Source organism: Hyperolius riggenbachi, chromosome 4, assembly GCF_040937935.1.
Source record: "Hyperolius riggenbachi isolate aHypRig1 chromosome 4, aHypRig1.pri, whole genome shotgun sequence".
NCBI classification, from domain to species: domain Eukaryota; kingdom Metazoa; phylum Chordata; class Amphibia; order Anura; family Hyperoliidae; genus Hyperolius; species Hyperolius riggenbachi.
Window position 1 is genome coordinate 285,219,081 of NC_090649.1, and position 14,270 is coordinate 285,233,350.

At 43.1% G+C, this 14,270-nt stretch overlaps 1 protein-coding gene across 1 annotated transcript in view; it reads right to left on the reverse strand.

Annotated features, from left to right (window-relative positions):
- CEP85L (centrosomal protein 85 like) overlaps window positions 1-9,945 on the reverse strand; it is a 273,930-nt gene extending 263,985 nt beyond the window's left edge. The window contains exon 1 of the mRNA XM_068231365.1: window positions 9,854-9,945. Coding sequence (XP_068087466.1) covers window positions 9,854-9,866 — 13 coding nt within the window. The 5' untranslated portion in view covers window positions 9,867-9,945. The remainder of the gene's footprint in view (window positions 1-9,853) is intronic.
- Between the last annotated feature and the right edge of the window lie 4,325 nt (window positions 9,946-14,270).

A 14,270-nucleotide genomic window follows, 5' to 3' on the forward strand; every position in this document is an offset into this window, starting at 1 on the left:
AGGACTTCATACAGAAGTGTTAATTTTACTCACAGCTCTTGGTAATATTTGGAGATTTTGTATGGACACTATTATGCTGATATCACCTCGAGAGCTCCCCAAATACAGGCAACACGTCACAAGCGCAACTAGAGAAGGTAAGACACTTGACCACTGTTACACTACGACTAAGGACTCGTATCACTCTGTCAGCAGGGCAGCTTTGGGGAACTCTGATCATGCTGTTATTATACAGCTTATCCCAACATACATCCAAAGATTAAAAACTGCCAAACCTGTAGTTACCACAATTAAGAAATGGACTAGTGAAGCTGTAGAAAAACTACAGAGCTGCTTTGATTTAACTGAATGGAATATATTTAAAGAATCCTCCAGTGACCTAAATGAATACACCGACGCTGTGACATCATATATTACCTTTTGCGAAGAGTCCTGTATCCCCACAAAAAAAGTGCACCAGGTACAATAACGATAAACCCTGGTTTACATCACATCTTAGGAAGCTGCACCTCGATAAAGAAAGGGCATATCATACAGGCGATAACGTCCTTTACAAAGCTGCGAAATACAAACTGCAGAGAGCCATTACGGACGCAAAAAAAGATTATTCTAAAAAACTTGAGGAGAACATTTCCAACGCCGACTCATCCACAATATGGAAATCTCTACATGAAATTACACACTACAGGAAGAAATCTCCCCCGTCACTACACAACCTGCAGCTTGCAAATGAACTGAATACTTTTTATTGCAGGTTTGACACTAGCTACAATAGCCAAACACACCAAGTCAGTCTGCATAATTTACATCTGTGTAACAGGCAAACTGAGCACTCCTCCAGCCAGCCATCGGCTCCACCCCCTGCAGTGCCTCAGTATCTACACAATACAGCAGACCAGACACAATCTGCTAACCTGTCCCCAGACGTGCATGCTCTGACAATATGCCAATCAGATGTAAATAAACTCTTCAAAAGACAAAACACTAGGAAAGCAATGGGGCCAGACACTGTCTCTGCAAAATGCTTGAATCTCTGTGCCGATCAATTAGGGCCTGTATTCACAGACATATTCAAAGCATCTCTAGAACTCTCAATTTTTCCTGCCTGTTTTAAAAGCTCAACTATTGTACCAATTCCAAAAAAAACCCAAAACCTACATGCTTAACCACTTGACGACTGCAGGGCTAAACCCCCCTAGTGACCAGGCAATTTTTAGCTAAATTGGCCACTGCAGCTTTAAGGCCAAGCTGCAGGGCCGCACAACTCAGCACACAAGTGATCCCCCCCCCCTTTTCTCCCCACCAACAGAGCTCTCTGTTGGTGGGGTCTGATCGCTCCCCCCATGTTTATTTTTTTTTAAATAAATATTGTTGTTGTTCTTTTTTTAAAAAAAACCCCTGTTACTTTAATTCCCTTCCCTCCCTCGCTCCCTCCCTCCCCACAGCCGGCCAATTACGGCGATCGGCTGTCATAGGCTTCTGCCTATGAGAGCCGATCGCTCTCTTGTCCCCCATGGGGACAGCCGTGTCACACGGCTGTCCCCAGTGCAGCGCTGCTGCTCATCGCAGCGCTGCACCAAGTAAATAGACGGCGTGATCGCCGTCTAACAGTCTCCCGAGCGGCAATAGCCGCTCGGAGACTGAAGGAGGGGCGGAGCTCCGCCCTCCGTGCATGAGATGCGCGCGCACCATGCGCGCGATCTCATGCAAATTAGAGCCCCAGGACTTTACGCCAATTGGCGTTAGGCGGTCCTGGGGCTGCCGCCGCGGCCACGCCTACTGGCGTGACGCGGGCGGCAGAAGGTTAAAGGGACTCCGAGCAGTGCAGAAACTATGGAAAGATGCATATAATTTTAAAGCTCTCTTTCTCCTCTTTCCAATGATATATAAACCGCCGCCCTACGCCTTTTAGTTTTCGCTATTTCCGCGATCGAAATTGCCGCAGCCGCGGTTTATGTGTCGCCAGAAAGAGAGGTTTAAAATAATATCCATCTTTCCATAGTTACATTGTATTACACAGGGCGACTTTTTCTCAAAGTCAGCAGCTCCAGTCAGCAGAAAAAGTCGCCCTGTGTAATACAATGTAACTATGGAAAGATGGATATAGTTTTAAAGCTCTCTTTCTCCTCTTTCTGACGACACATAAATCGTTGCCCTACGCCTTTTAGTTTTCTCTATTTTCGCGATCAAAATTGCGGCCGCTGTAATTTCGATCGCGAAAATAGCAAAAACTAAAAGGCGTAGGGCAGCGGTTTATATATAATTGGAAAGAGGAGAAAGAGAGCTTTAAAATGATATGCATCTTTCCATAGTTTCTGCACTGCTCAAAGTCCCTTTAAATGATTACAGGCCTGTTGCCCTGACATCATTGGTTATGAAAGCATTTGAAAAACTGGTAATGACTTATCTGAAATCCATCACAGATCCCCTGCTGAACTCTTTGCAATTTGCCATAGGCCTAATAGATCCGCAGACGATGCCGTGAACATGTGTATGCATTATGTACTACAACATCTAGACACCCCAGGAACCTACACCAGGATTTTATTCATAGATTACAGCTCTGCATTTAATACCATAATTCCATCACTGCTACACAGCAAGCTCTCCCAGCTACACATACCTGAATCCATCTGCAAATGGATAACCGATTTCTTAACCGACAGAAGACAGTGTGTTAGACTTGGTAAACTCACATCAAGCTCTCTGACAGTCAGTACTGGTGCTCCCCAGGGCTGTGTGCTTTCCCCATTGCTCTACTAACTTTACACCAATGACTGCATCTCCACAGATCCATCTGTTAAGGTTCTGAAGTTTGCAGACCACATAACAGTAGTTGGTCTCATACAAAACGGGGACGAGTCTGCATACAGGCATGTGGTGGGACAGCTTTCCTCCTGGTGCTGCAGCAACAACTTGGAACTAAACTATAGAGATGATAATAGACTTTAGGAGATCTCCCCCCAAGCATCTCCCCTTAACCATAAATGGATCCACAATAACCCAGGTAGAGTCATTCAAGTTTCTTGGGTCCACGATCTCAAACGACCTAAAATGGGACAACAACACTGCCACTATTGTCAAGAAAGCGCAACAGAGGATGTACCATCTACGGCAGCTGAAAAAGTTTGGCCTACCTCAAAATCTAATGGTGCAGTTCTACACTGCAATCATCGAATCCGCCATAACATCATCTATGACTGTATGGTTCGGCTCCTGCTCAGCATTAGAAAAGGGGAGGCTGCAGCGCATCATCCGATCAGCGGAAAGGATAATTGGCTGTAGCTTACCTTCCCTGCAGGATCTTTACACTAGCAGGTGCAGAAATAGAGCGACCAAAATTACCTCTGACCCCTCTCACCCAGCTCACTCCATCTTCCAGCGCATGCCTTCAGGAGTAAGATTCTGGTCAAATCGCTACCAAAACCTCTAGACACAGGAACAGCTTTTTCCCTCAAGCGGTAGCCATACTTAATGCTTTGCTGTCCTCCAGCTACAATAACCGCCACTGCCTCCCAGCTATAATGACCCCTGCTCCTTGCGTTAGAAAAAAATACACACCCCTGTGGCACCCCCTCCCCAGGCTCCTGTATATCACACAACTGCAAGGCAAAGTCTTTCTGCGGTAGCCCTTCTCACCTCCCTGTATCCCCTAGCAACTGCACAAAAAAGCTGCTCCCTGGTATATCCCCCCACCCCCTCCTGTCTCAATCTCTTCCAGCACCTGCTGACTGCAGCATAATAAACATTTTTGAAGTCATCCCCTCCCCGCCAAGCCTTCTGCAAGTGCAGAATAAAAACCATTTCCCAGGTGACAGCTAGCCTCCTGTTTCCCCGGCAGGGAAGGGGGGGGGGAGCAGCCATGTGGGAAAAGGTTTATAACTCTATACACTTGCCAGGGAAACAGGAGGCTTGGCAGGGGGGCTGCTGGCGTGTGTGCGGGTCGGGAGAGGGACGTCTGGTACTTCCAAAAATTACTATTCGGACCATAAGACGCATGCACTTTTTCCCTCCACTTGTAGGGAAGAAAAAGTGCGTCTTATGGTCCGAAAAATAAGATATAATGTCCCTGACTTGTAATATACACACTGTCTGTCCTTGTATTGTTTTTGTTTGCTAGGCAACTGCCAAGACAAATTCCTTGTAGGTGCAAACTTACTTGGCGAAAATAAATTGATTCTGATTCTTTTATGACACTCAAGCATAAAATACACTGAAGATGTTAGCTTAATGGCCATATTATTTCCACAGAATTCTAGTAGATATGCATTAGATACGAGAACCCGCTGATATCTAGGATTTCCGCTTCTCTTTAGAGGAGTGGGAGTGAGGACTTGGTTCTGAAGGCCCCTGCCAACTCTCCCTTTTTACTAAACTAGTGTGCCACTAGTGTTAATAATGGTAAAAATTACAGTGACAACTTTCCCATGGCATGGCAACGTTACCATTGCATAGTGCATCAGACCCAAAGTCTTTTGGATTGGTTAAGCCCCAGTCTTCCTCATCTTTATTGGCTGAAAATTTTTATCAACTCTGCATACATTTTCACACAACTTGATTGACATTCCGAGGCGACAGTCTTGTTCGACTGTCAACACCTCCAGGTGCACCAAAAACTCTTTCCAAGGAGGGCTCAGCAGAGGGAGGAATCAATACACAGCAGTGGAGTAGCCAAGAAACTGTGGGCCCCAGGGCAAGTTTTATATTGGAGCCCCCCAAGCAATCTACAAATAACAATTGATACGGCACACCAAAACCAATCAAGGACAACCACAATGTCAGAGGTGCAAGGAGGGGATGGGAAAAAGTGTGTTAATGATCACTACTATTCAAAGCATCTATAGAAGTGAATACTATAAGCACAGGACCAATAAAGCGCTAATTCTGTGGTCGAGTTTGGGTCCCTCGGGGCCCTGATGCAGTCACAAACCTCTGCACCTCCTACTGCTATGCCACTGGTGGAAGGACAGATAAGAAGAGAGCAAAGGTGGAGAGACTGATGACTTAAAGAGAGAATAAATCTCGCTTCAGACCTCATAGATAGCAGGGGCATGTTTTCCCCTGCTAAAAACGCAGCTATCCCGCTAAACGGGGGTACCTGACCCCCCCCCCCCCCCAGTGCAGCGGGGGATTACTTCCTGTTTGAGGCAGGGCTAACCCGCCACAGCCCTGCCTCACACGCGTCTATCAGACGCGTATCTCCACCGCCCCTCTCAGTCTTCCTTCACTGAGAGGGGCGGGGGAGAAGTGAAGTTAGAAGTGAAAGTTAGAAGTGAAAAGAGCATGGGAGTGAGATGGCCGACTAGATAAAGTTTCATGATTTTGAAATTTACCAGCTGGTGCCCAGTGGGCAGTCCATTGGACATTTGCCATTCACAAACTTATTTCTTCTTTATTCATTAGAACTTCTTATTGAATCCCTAATTAATTTCCTGCCCCATCCAGCGAGGTAACCTCTGTAATGTAAATGTTTGAGATAAAAATCCTCCACAAGAAAAATAAAAAAAATAGAACAGTGTGAATACTAAGCAGACATTAATTGCTTTGCTTCCAAAAATACAGCATTTAAAATTCAGTTACAGGAGACATGCTATATTTACAAAAGTCTTTATATAACTGCATTGTCTGTACATTCCTAATAGTCTAATAGTTAAGCTCTTGTTTTCACAAATACCAACACATGCTAAAAGTGTGGTAATATTTTCTGTTGCCTTACATCATCCTCTAAAGATAAGGTAGATCGGTCATTAACAGGGCATGTATAGCGTGCTGTCAGGTTATTTTATTTGTCCAGTTCAATCATTTGTTAAAGGTTTGCCTAAAGGTCAGTGTGTAATCTTAGTGCTAATTCAACATATAGGTAAATTATATGTTTTTTAAAGGAGAATCCACGATGTTACATTTTGTTTGGTAATCAAATAAAAAAAAAAAATAAGGTGCATACACACATCCAGTTTTACCACCTCCATGTAGTATGAGGGCCAACAGACTGAATACTATGAACAGATTGAGTAGGTAGGATCTCATACTAAAGCACAGTCCCCAGTATCGGCAGGGATCGCCTGATGGCAGATACATGTGCTTGCCGGTTGCTTAAGCAACCGGCCATAAAAAAGCACAAATCTTCCCCCAGGTGCAGGCAAAATACTCACCGAGCCACCATCAATCCTCCAGCCTTTTGCATCACCTCGTGGGCTCCTAGCGGCTCTCCAGCTTCCCCCTGTGCATGGAAGCTGAAGTGTCAGCTGACCCGCATGGGATCACATGACACACTGGAAGCAGCTAGGAGATTTCTTAAAAGGGAACCTGAACTGAACTAAAATGATTTAATATAAATACATGGTGTAGCTGCAAATGAATATTATGTGCTTACCTCACATCAGTTCCTCTCAGAAGCTCACCATTTATTTCTTACAGTGATCCCTTCCAGTTCTGACAATATTTTGTCAGAACTGAAATAAACCAGTTGCTGCCAGTTATATATCAGCAGCTGTTAGTTACAACTGAATGGGGAAGGTAATGTCCATGTTTCCCTATGGCTCAAGTAGGCGATATTACAGTTTAACAGTGTGCTGACCAGGAAGCTGTTATGGGGTGATGGTCATTTTCAAAATGGAGGACAGAGAATTCCATTGATCACAGTGGACAAACAGGATTCAGGAGAGGAGAAAGAGATTGAGGAGTAGACTACATGGGAGGTAAGTAAGACCTGTGTATGGTAATTTTGACTTTTTATTTTCAGTTCAGGTTCTCTTTAAAGCCCTGTTCTCAGTGCTCAGCAGAATAATTCTGCATGGCAACTCACTTTCCATACAGTTCTATGGGCCTGTTCACATTGCTGTATTAAAACTGATCAAGTTATTCTAACTCACTGCATGCAGGCTTTGCATTTAAGTCTATGTCCATCTGGGGAGCTTGGGTAGCAGATATTCATACAGTCATACCAGATTTAGCTACTAATATTAGTGTATCAGACGTGCATTTATGAGCACCTGGATCTAAACAATTGTTCTTCTCTGGATTATTTATGATCATGTTGATTATATGGAATGAAAATGTACGATTTGCTGGTATCTGTTTAAAGTGATCATACAAAAACCATGTTATAAGATTAGATTAAATGAGCTTAAAAAACAACTTAAATGGCAAAATTGAAGGAGGAAGTGGTGGTCTTACCTCCCTCAAGCAGACACGACTGCGATTCAGACAGTCAAACACAGTTATTAGGAACTCCAAAAAGAAATGCAACGCGTTTCGCAGGTTCAACCCGCTTCATCAGGCAATATAGGGAGGAGTATCAAACAATCTGCACAAGGATTCAAATTAAGCGCTTAATTTGAATCCTTGTGCAGATTGTTTGATACTCCTCCCTATATTGCCTAATGAAGCGGGGTTGAACCTGCGAAACGCGTTGCATTTCTTTTTGGAGTTCCTAATAAATGTGTTTGACTGTCTGAATCGCAGTCGTGTCTGCTTGAGGGAGGTAAGACCACCACTTCCTCCTTCAATTTTGCCATTTAAAGGGGAACTGAAGTAAGAGGTATACGGAGGCTGCCATATTTATTTCCTTTTAATCAATACCAGTTGCCTGGAAGCCCTGCTGGTCTATTTCTCTGCAGTAGTATCTGAATAACACCAGAAACAAGCATGTAGCTAGTCTTGTCAGATCTGACTTTAAAGTCTGAAACACCTGATCTGCTGCATGCTTGTTCAGGGGCTATGGCTAATAGTATTAGAGGCAGAGGATCAGCAGGGCTGCCAGGCAACTGGTATTGCTTAAAAGGAAATAAACATGGCAGCCTCCATATACCTCTCTCTTCAGTTCCCCTTTAAGTTGTTTTTTAAACTCATTTAATCTAATCTTATACTTTTGGCACCTCTGTTCATTGTATACAATTTTGAGTCCACCCTTGGTGGAGGGTTGCTACCCTTTCTTCCTGTCTACAGAGCGACTTCTTAATCCTGAGTGGGGTCAGGACAATCTCCCCACCTGCCTTTACAGTGGTTGCCTGCTGGTGACCCTGACTTGTGAGTATCTAGCAACACAAACTTATTGCCACCTTGTCCAGTACGAATTACACTATTGGGGCTCTTGGTGTTCCCTGTTTTTAAAAACCATGTTATGATTGGGGACAATTTGGTGATTCATGCTTAAGTGGGGTGGTGGACCTGGGAAAGGGTTGTAAACGTTTGCAACTTTATGAGCAAAATTAAATTTAAAAAAATCTCTTTAAAAAAAAAAAAAGTCTACAGTCTGTCCAGCCTCCATTGCAGTTCACACTCATTCATTATACAACTGACCACTGTAAACCTGGCCTAAAAGATTTGGACTTTGACTTGAATATAAGCTGTGCTTGTACATATATAAATGCGCTTCTGCTTTCCTAGCAGTGGCCACACTTGCTGATGTTAATCTTATGCATTTGATTAGCAGTGCCTGGCTGCTACTTTCTCTCTTAATTCCTATGGAAGTGTTAAGGGTGTTCTTAATTTTCACACATTGCATTTGCATTTTGACTTAGTCTTTTTACAATAAATATATTGCACAGTGTACAATGTCATGTGTTTCTGAAGTTTTTACCTAATATTTAGACCTGCTAAGTACCAGATTTTTTTTCTTTTAAATGATGCCTTGTATGCAAAACCTTAGACTTGAAAGAGTGTACCTTATTTTTATTATGAATACGTGTTGTTAATAAAAAGAACAGCACATATAAATGGACAGAGCTCCCAAATGTCCTTCTTTAGAGACAAACCATCTCTGGTCCTCCTCATTTTCCTTTGTCATTCCTTTGCCAAATTACAACTCCACCCTTTTTACAAGTTTTTCACAGGAATATTTTCCTCTTCACCATCAAAGGAGGGAGATGTGAGCAGATAGCCAAGGGGTTCTCAAATGTAAAATAATTGCACACACATTTCTTTCAAACAGAACTATAAAGCCATTTAGTATATTCATACTGTACGTTCACAGCTCCCAAAATGGCATTCAGTACATGTCAGTATATGTCGAACAACAAGTGTTCCCAATGACTGCATATTCACAGGGTCCTCCAGTGTAGAAGAAAGCAAATGCTAAAATGTCAACTCTAGCCACCACTCAGGGTTTTTTTACTTGTATGAAACTTGGTTTCCTTTCCTGAAATTCCATGGAAATTACAAAGAATTTACTCAGTACAAATTATGCATGCATTTAACTAACCAGTTCATGAAGTCAAATTTGAAACTTTGTTATTTATGTAGTTAAAAAGGGTACACTGCTGCAACATATAAGTAGTACATGAGGGAAAAGACACTGTTAAAAGAAAGAAAACTAATAAAAAAGCAAAAATGAAACAACTGGTCTGTTCTGATTTCAGCCTGAATGAGATTTAGAACTAATAAATGATACTAGGTTGGCGCTAGAATAAAGATGCAATAAATGTATTTATGGACAATGATGCAATTGATTATATGCAATTGATATATGAAAATCTGTAGCATAGAATGAATAAACATTCATACACACACTCCACATTCAAAACCACTGCCCTGCTGCAGCAGAAAAATCTAAAAAAGAGATTTAGAACTGTCCCTCTGTACATTAGGAGTTTTACACCTCACTGCAAGAACTTAACCTAACCTGCAGCTAATTTGTTTTCCATGGGTCAGGCTGGATGTATAGAGCATAGCGGGTTAACCCAAAAAACAGTTTACACTTTGAACATGTTGGAACACCATATGCTTGCAGAAGGCAACAGCTTACACAGCATGTCCACAGCCAGAACACCTGCTATATTTTATGCACCAGAAGCTTAACACTATCCAAAATGTGTGCACCACCCCTTTTATATAGGAATACATTATATCTTACTTGACTTCTTCATACTTCCTCACAGGATTTTCTTCTTTCCTTAGTTTAAGTTGTCTTTATTGAGCCCTGCAGCAAACAGCAGTGTTCATAGTAGAGGGAAAGAGAACTTGCAGAGAGGGAATCACAGTGACACTGTAAATAGTAGCAGGCTACTGCCTAACGCCAAGCTGCCTGGTTACAGCTATATGACTCTGTCACAGGACTCCTCTGAAACGCACAGCAGAGCAGGCACAGCCATTATAAGCCATGCATCTCTCAATTACTACTGGACTTCCCTATGGAGACTAGAAGGACTATGTATGAAGAATTTTGCACCATTTTTGCTCTTTTGGGCAAAAGGACTCACAGTTCTCTGTTTTCACATTTACAAACATTTCAAAATGGAACTATGTCAAAGATATTGTTTCTTTTAACATGATTTCCCACATGGCTCTGTGGGTGAAATCTTAATTCACAAATTAGTGTAATGCTGGATCCACACTATACAATTTTTTGGGCAGATTTACCTGCCTGATCGTTTCTATGGAAATAGTTTACAAAACCGCTAAAAAAAAAAAAAAATGATCGATCCTCAAGATCGATCAGGCAGGTAAATCTGCCAAAAAAAGTGTATGGTGTGGATCCAGCATTGGACCTTAAAGGGACACTATAGGGGGCCGGGGGAAAATGAGTTGAACTTACCCGGGGCTTCTAACTGTCCCCCACAAACATTCTTTGCCCGCGCAGCCACTCACCGATGCTCCGGCCCCGTCTCCGGTTCACTTCTGGAATTTCAGACTTTAAAGTCTGAAAACCACTGCGCCTGTGTTGCCGTGTCCTCGCTCCCGCTGATGGCACCAGGAGCGTACTGCGCAGACACAGACCATACTGGGCCTGCGCAGTATGCTCCTGGTGACATCAGTGGGAGTGAGGACACGGCAACAAAGGCGCAGTGGTTTTCAGACTTTAAAGTCTGAAATTCCAGAAGTGAACCAGAGACGGGGCCGGAGCATCGGTGAGTGGCTGCGTGGGCACAAGATGTCTGTGGGGGACCGTTAGAAGCCCCAGGTAAGTTCAACTCATTTTCCCCCGACCTCCCTACAGAGTCCCTTTAAAGCATGGTCAAATGTGCCACGTCTGCAAAGTGTGCCTGCCTGACAGAAATCATTAGGTTCTGCCGCCACACAGAAGCAATAACAATTACTTTACCTAATCCTCAGGACACTTGTAGCACCTGATCTCTCAGTGTTCTGTTCGCTTCTTCTGTCCTGACCTGACCCACTAACCATCACAATGCATAATGGGAAATGACAATGCACTCCTCTAGCTGCCATTAGGCAATCTAGACTAAGGATAACACTATCCTGTAACCTCCCCCCACAATACATATCCCCTCCTATGACAGATAGCTAATGGCAACTGAGAAAGAGATACAGAGAGTGTGATAAACTTAATTTTCTCTTCTTTTTTTAGTTTGAAAACATTTTTAATTTTCAGAAGGAAAAAAATAGCATAAACAAAACTGTCATAATAAAGACAGCAAAATTGGAGTACATATTATAAATCTACAAGCAGTATGACAATAGAAGGGCATGCATGAACTATTTCAAACATTCCTGAATTATAAATGCAAAGCAATAACATAGAATAAGCTTATCTTTGTATATTTGAACAAACACCTTGGGCATGATTCACAAACTTTTCACCTGTTCCTCGGTTTTCACCTTATCTAGGTTACATTTTATGCCCACAAAGAGCAAAAATATAATGTAATTAAGGTAAGAAAAGTAATACTGTTTTGAGTGATTATGTTGCTTGCAAATGTGTTGAAAGGTTATTTTTTTTAATCAATTAGGTAGGTGATAAGTCATTTATGAGAAGTTTTGTGAATAGAGCCCATTAAATCATCCCTAGCACAGTCAAGTATAATGGCAAAAAGTAAAAGAAGGTAATGATCTGAAGCACAGAGGAAGAGGATCACCCATCAGTGGCCAGGACAACAGATGGATCACCCAGCAGCAACCTCTCTAGAATCCACTGCGTAAGGTGAAAACATTCAATAATACGTTCTTTAATGGCAGTGGTTAAGGCATCGATAAAGCTTTCCCAGACATAAAAGAATCACTTGGTGGGAACATCTTTTTGTAGAGATGTCTCTACCCAATCCATGAGAAAAACAAGGTATAACTTCAAATGAAATTGTTGTAAGGAAATCATTTTCTCTTCTAAGCAAAATCAGCTCGTTGGGCTCTATTCACAAAACTTCTCATTAACCTGCTGGGCGGTCTGGACGAGCTCAGCTCGTCCATCACCGCCGGAGGCTGCCGCTCAGGCCCTGCTGGGCCGATTTGCTTCAAATAAAGTGCAGCACACGCAGCCGGCACTTTGCCAGCCGCGTGTGCTGCCTGATCGCCGCCGCTCTGCGGCGATCCGCCGCGAGCAGCGGCGAAAGAGGGTCCCCCCAGCCGCCTGAGCCCAGCGTAGCCGGAACAAAAAGTTCCGGCCAGCGCTAAGGGCTGGATCGGAGGCGGCTGACGTCAGGACGTCGGCTGACGTCCATGACGTCACTCCGCTCGTCGCTATGGCGACGATCTAAGCAAAACAAGGAAGGCCGCTCATTGCGGCCTTCCTTGTTTATTCTGGGCGCCGGAGGCGATCGGAAGAACGCCTCCGGAGCGCCCTCTAGTGGGCTTTCATGCAGCCAACTTTCAGTTGGCTGCATGAAATAGTTTTTTTTTAATTAAAAAAAACCCCTCCCGCAGCCTCCCTGGCGATCTCAATAGAACGCCGGGGAGGTTAATGACTTATTTATCACCTAATTGATAAAAATAACCTTTTGGCACATTTACAAGCAAAATAATCACTCAAAGTAAGTTGTTCCTGATTAACGTAATTTCAATACTTAGATTAAGGTATATTTTTTCTCTTTGGAAGCTTTAAAATGTAACATAGATAAGGTGAAAACTGAGGAAAACAGGTGAAAAAGCTTTGTGAATCATGCCCATTGTGGTGGAAATGTGAGAATTAAGGCCCATACACATGTCGGATTTCCGCGAACGACGGGTCGTTTGAACGTCCCGTCGTTCCCCCGCTAAATCGGCCGTGTGTACAGGCTGTCGTTCGCTTGATAAGGGTGAGTTTGAGCGATCCGCCCGGTGGATCGCTCAAACTCGCCCTTATCAAGCGAACGACAGCCTGTACACACGCCGGATTTAGCGGGCGAACGACGGAACGACCGGACGTTCAAACGACCCGTCGTTCGCGGAAATCCAACGTGTGTATGGGCCTTTAGCAGCAAACATTTAATTCTGAGTGCTTATATCCAGCCTTATCTCCTCTCCTGTGTATTTTGGCCTTTCACAGTGCAGATGTCCATTTTTGAATACATTTTATAATACATTTTTAATAATTCATGCATATGGTAGTAGGCTTGCATCAACTAGCAATGCATCTGTACTTTGCAAAATGTATACAAATTCTGTCTGACTGGGTCCTGTAGCTCCATTTCCTGTTATGATAATGGTGTCATTTTATTGGACAGACAGTGGTACAAACTGCCCCTATCCGCTCACCAATGTGAAATAGGAGGGGCTACAGCCAGTCTTTCCTTGTGTGCACAGATCACCTGGCTCCACCCATGTCTTCCATCTGCTAAGAGATTCTTTGTGGCCAACTTTGCAACACTACAACTAGGCAGGGTTATCTCCCTGTCCCTCTTCAGTGTATTAAAAAAAAAAAAATTCAGTCCTTTCTACACCCTCCTGCATGTCTTTCTTAATAGGTTAAATAAAAGAGCAGGGAGAAATAATGGCTTATTGCAGGCATGGCTAGGTGATTATGGGTACCTGTGAGTTTCAAAAACACAATGAGTAGAGTATGGATAGGGATAAATGCTTTATTACACACTGTGGAGGAAGAGCTGTAGCTGCAGTGATGGCCACATCTCTATCAGCACAGGGAGGTGGTTTGCAGTGTCCAGTGATCTGCTCTGTGCTGGAAAAATAATTCTCAATCTTATGCAGTCAGTGGATTTAAATTCCATATCAACTGAAGCTGTACAATTTACAGCCTGAATACCTCAGCAGCATTAGCTGTTCTCATCAACAAGCCTGTGTGGAAACTTGACGACTACCAGCATTTGGCTAAACTTTGTAGCTTGGAGGCCCAGCAACAGCCACACTTCTACCTTTTTGTGCCGTCTCTCCCTAAAAATCAGTCAGCCATCACATGGGGAAGGTGGAGAAGATAGTAGTCAGATCATAGTCATCTGATCCAGCAGCATGGATGAGTAGAGGCTCAGTAGAGTTTGCAACAACAACCAGTACCATTTTTTTTTAAAGTTTTTTTAAGAACATAAAATGTGTTTGCAAAGTATGTAGATACTGCTGTATTCTTGATTTAGTCAGTGGTCACATTTTCTGGCTATACTAAATTATGT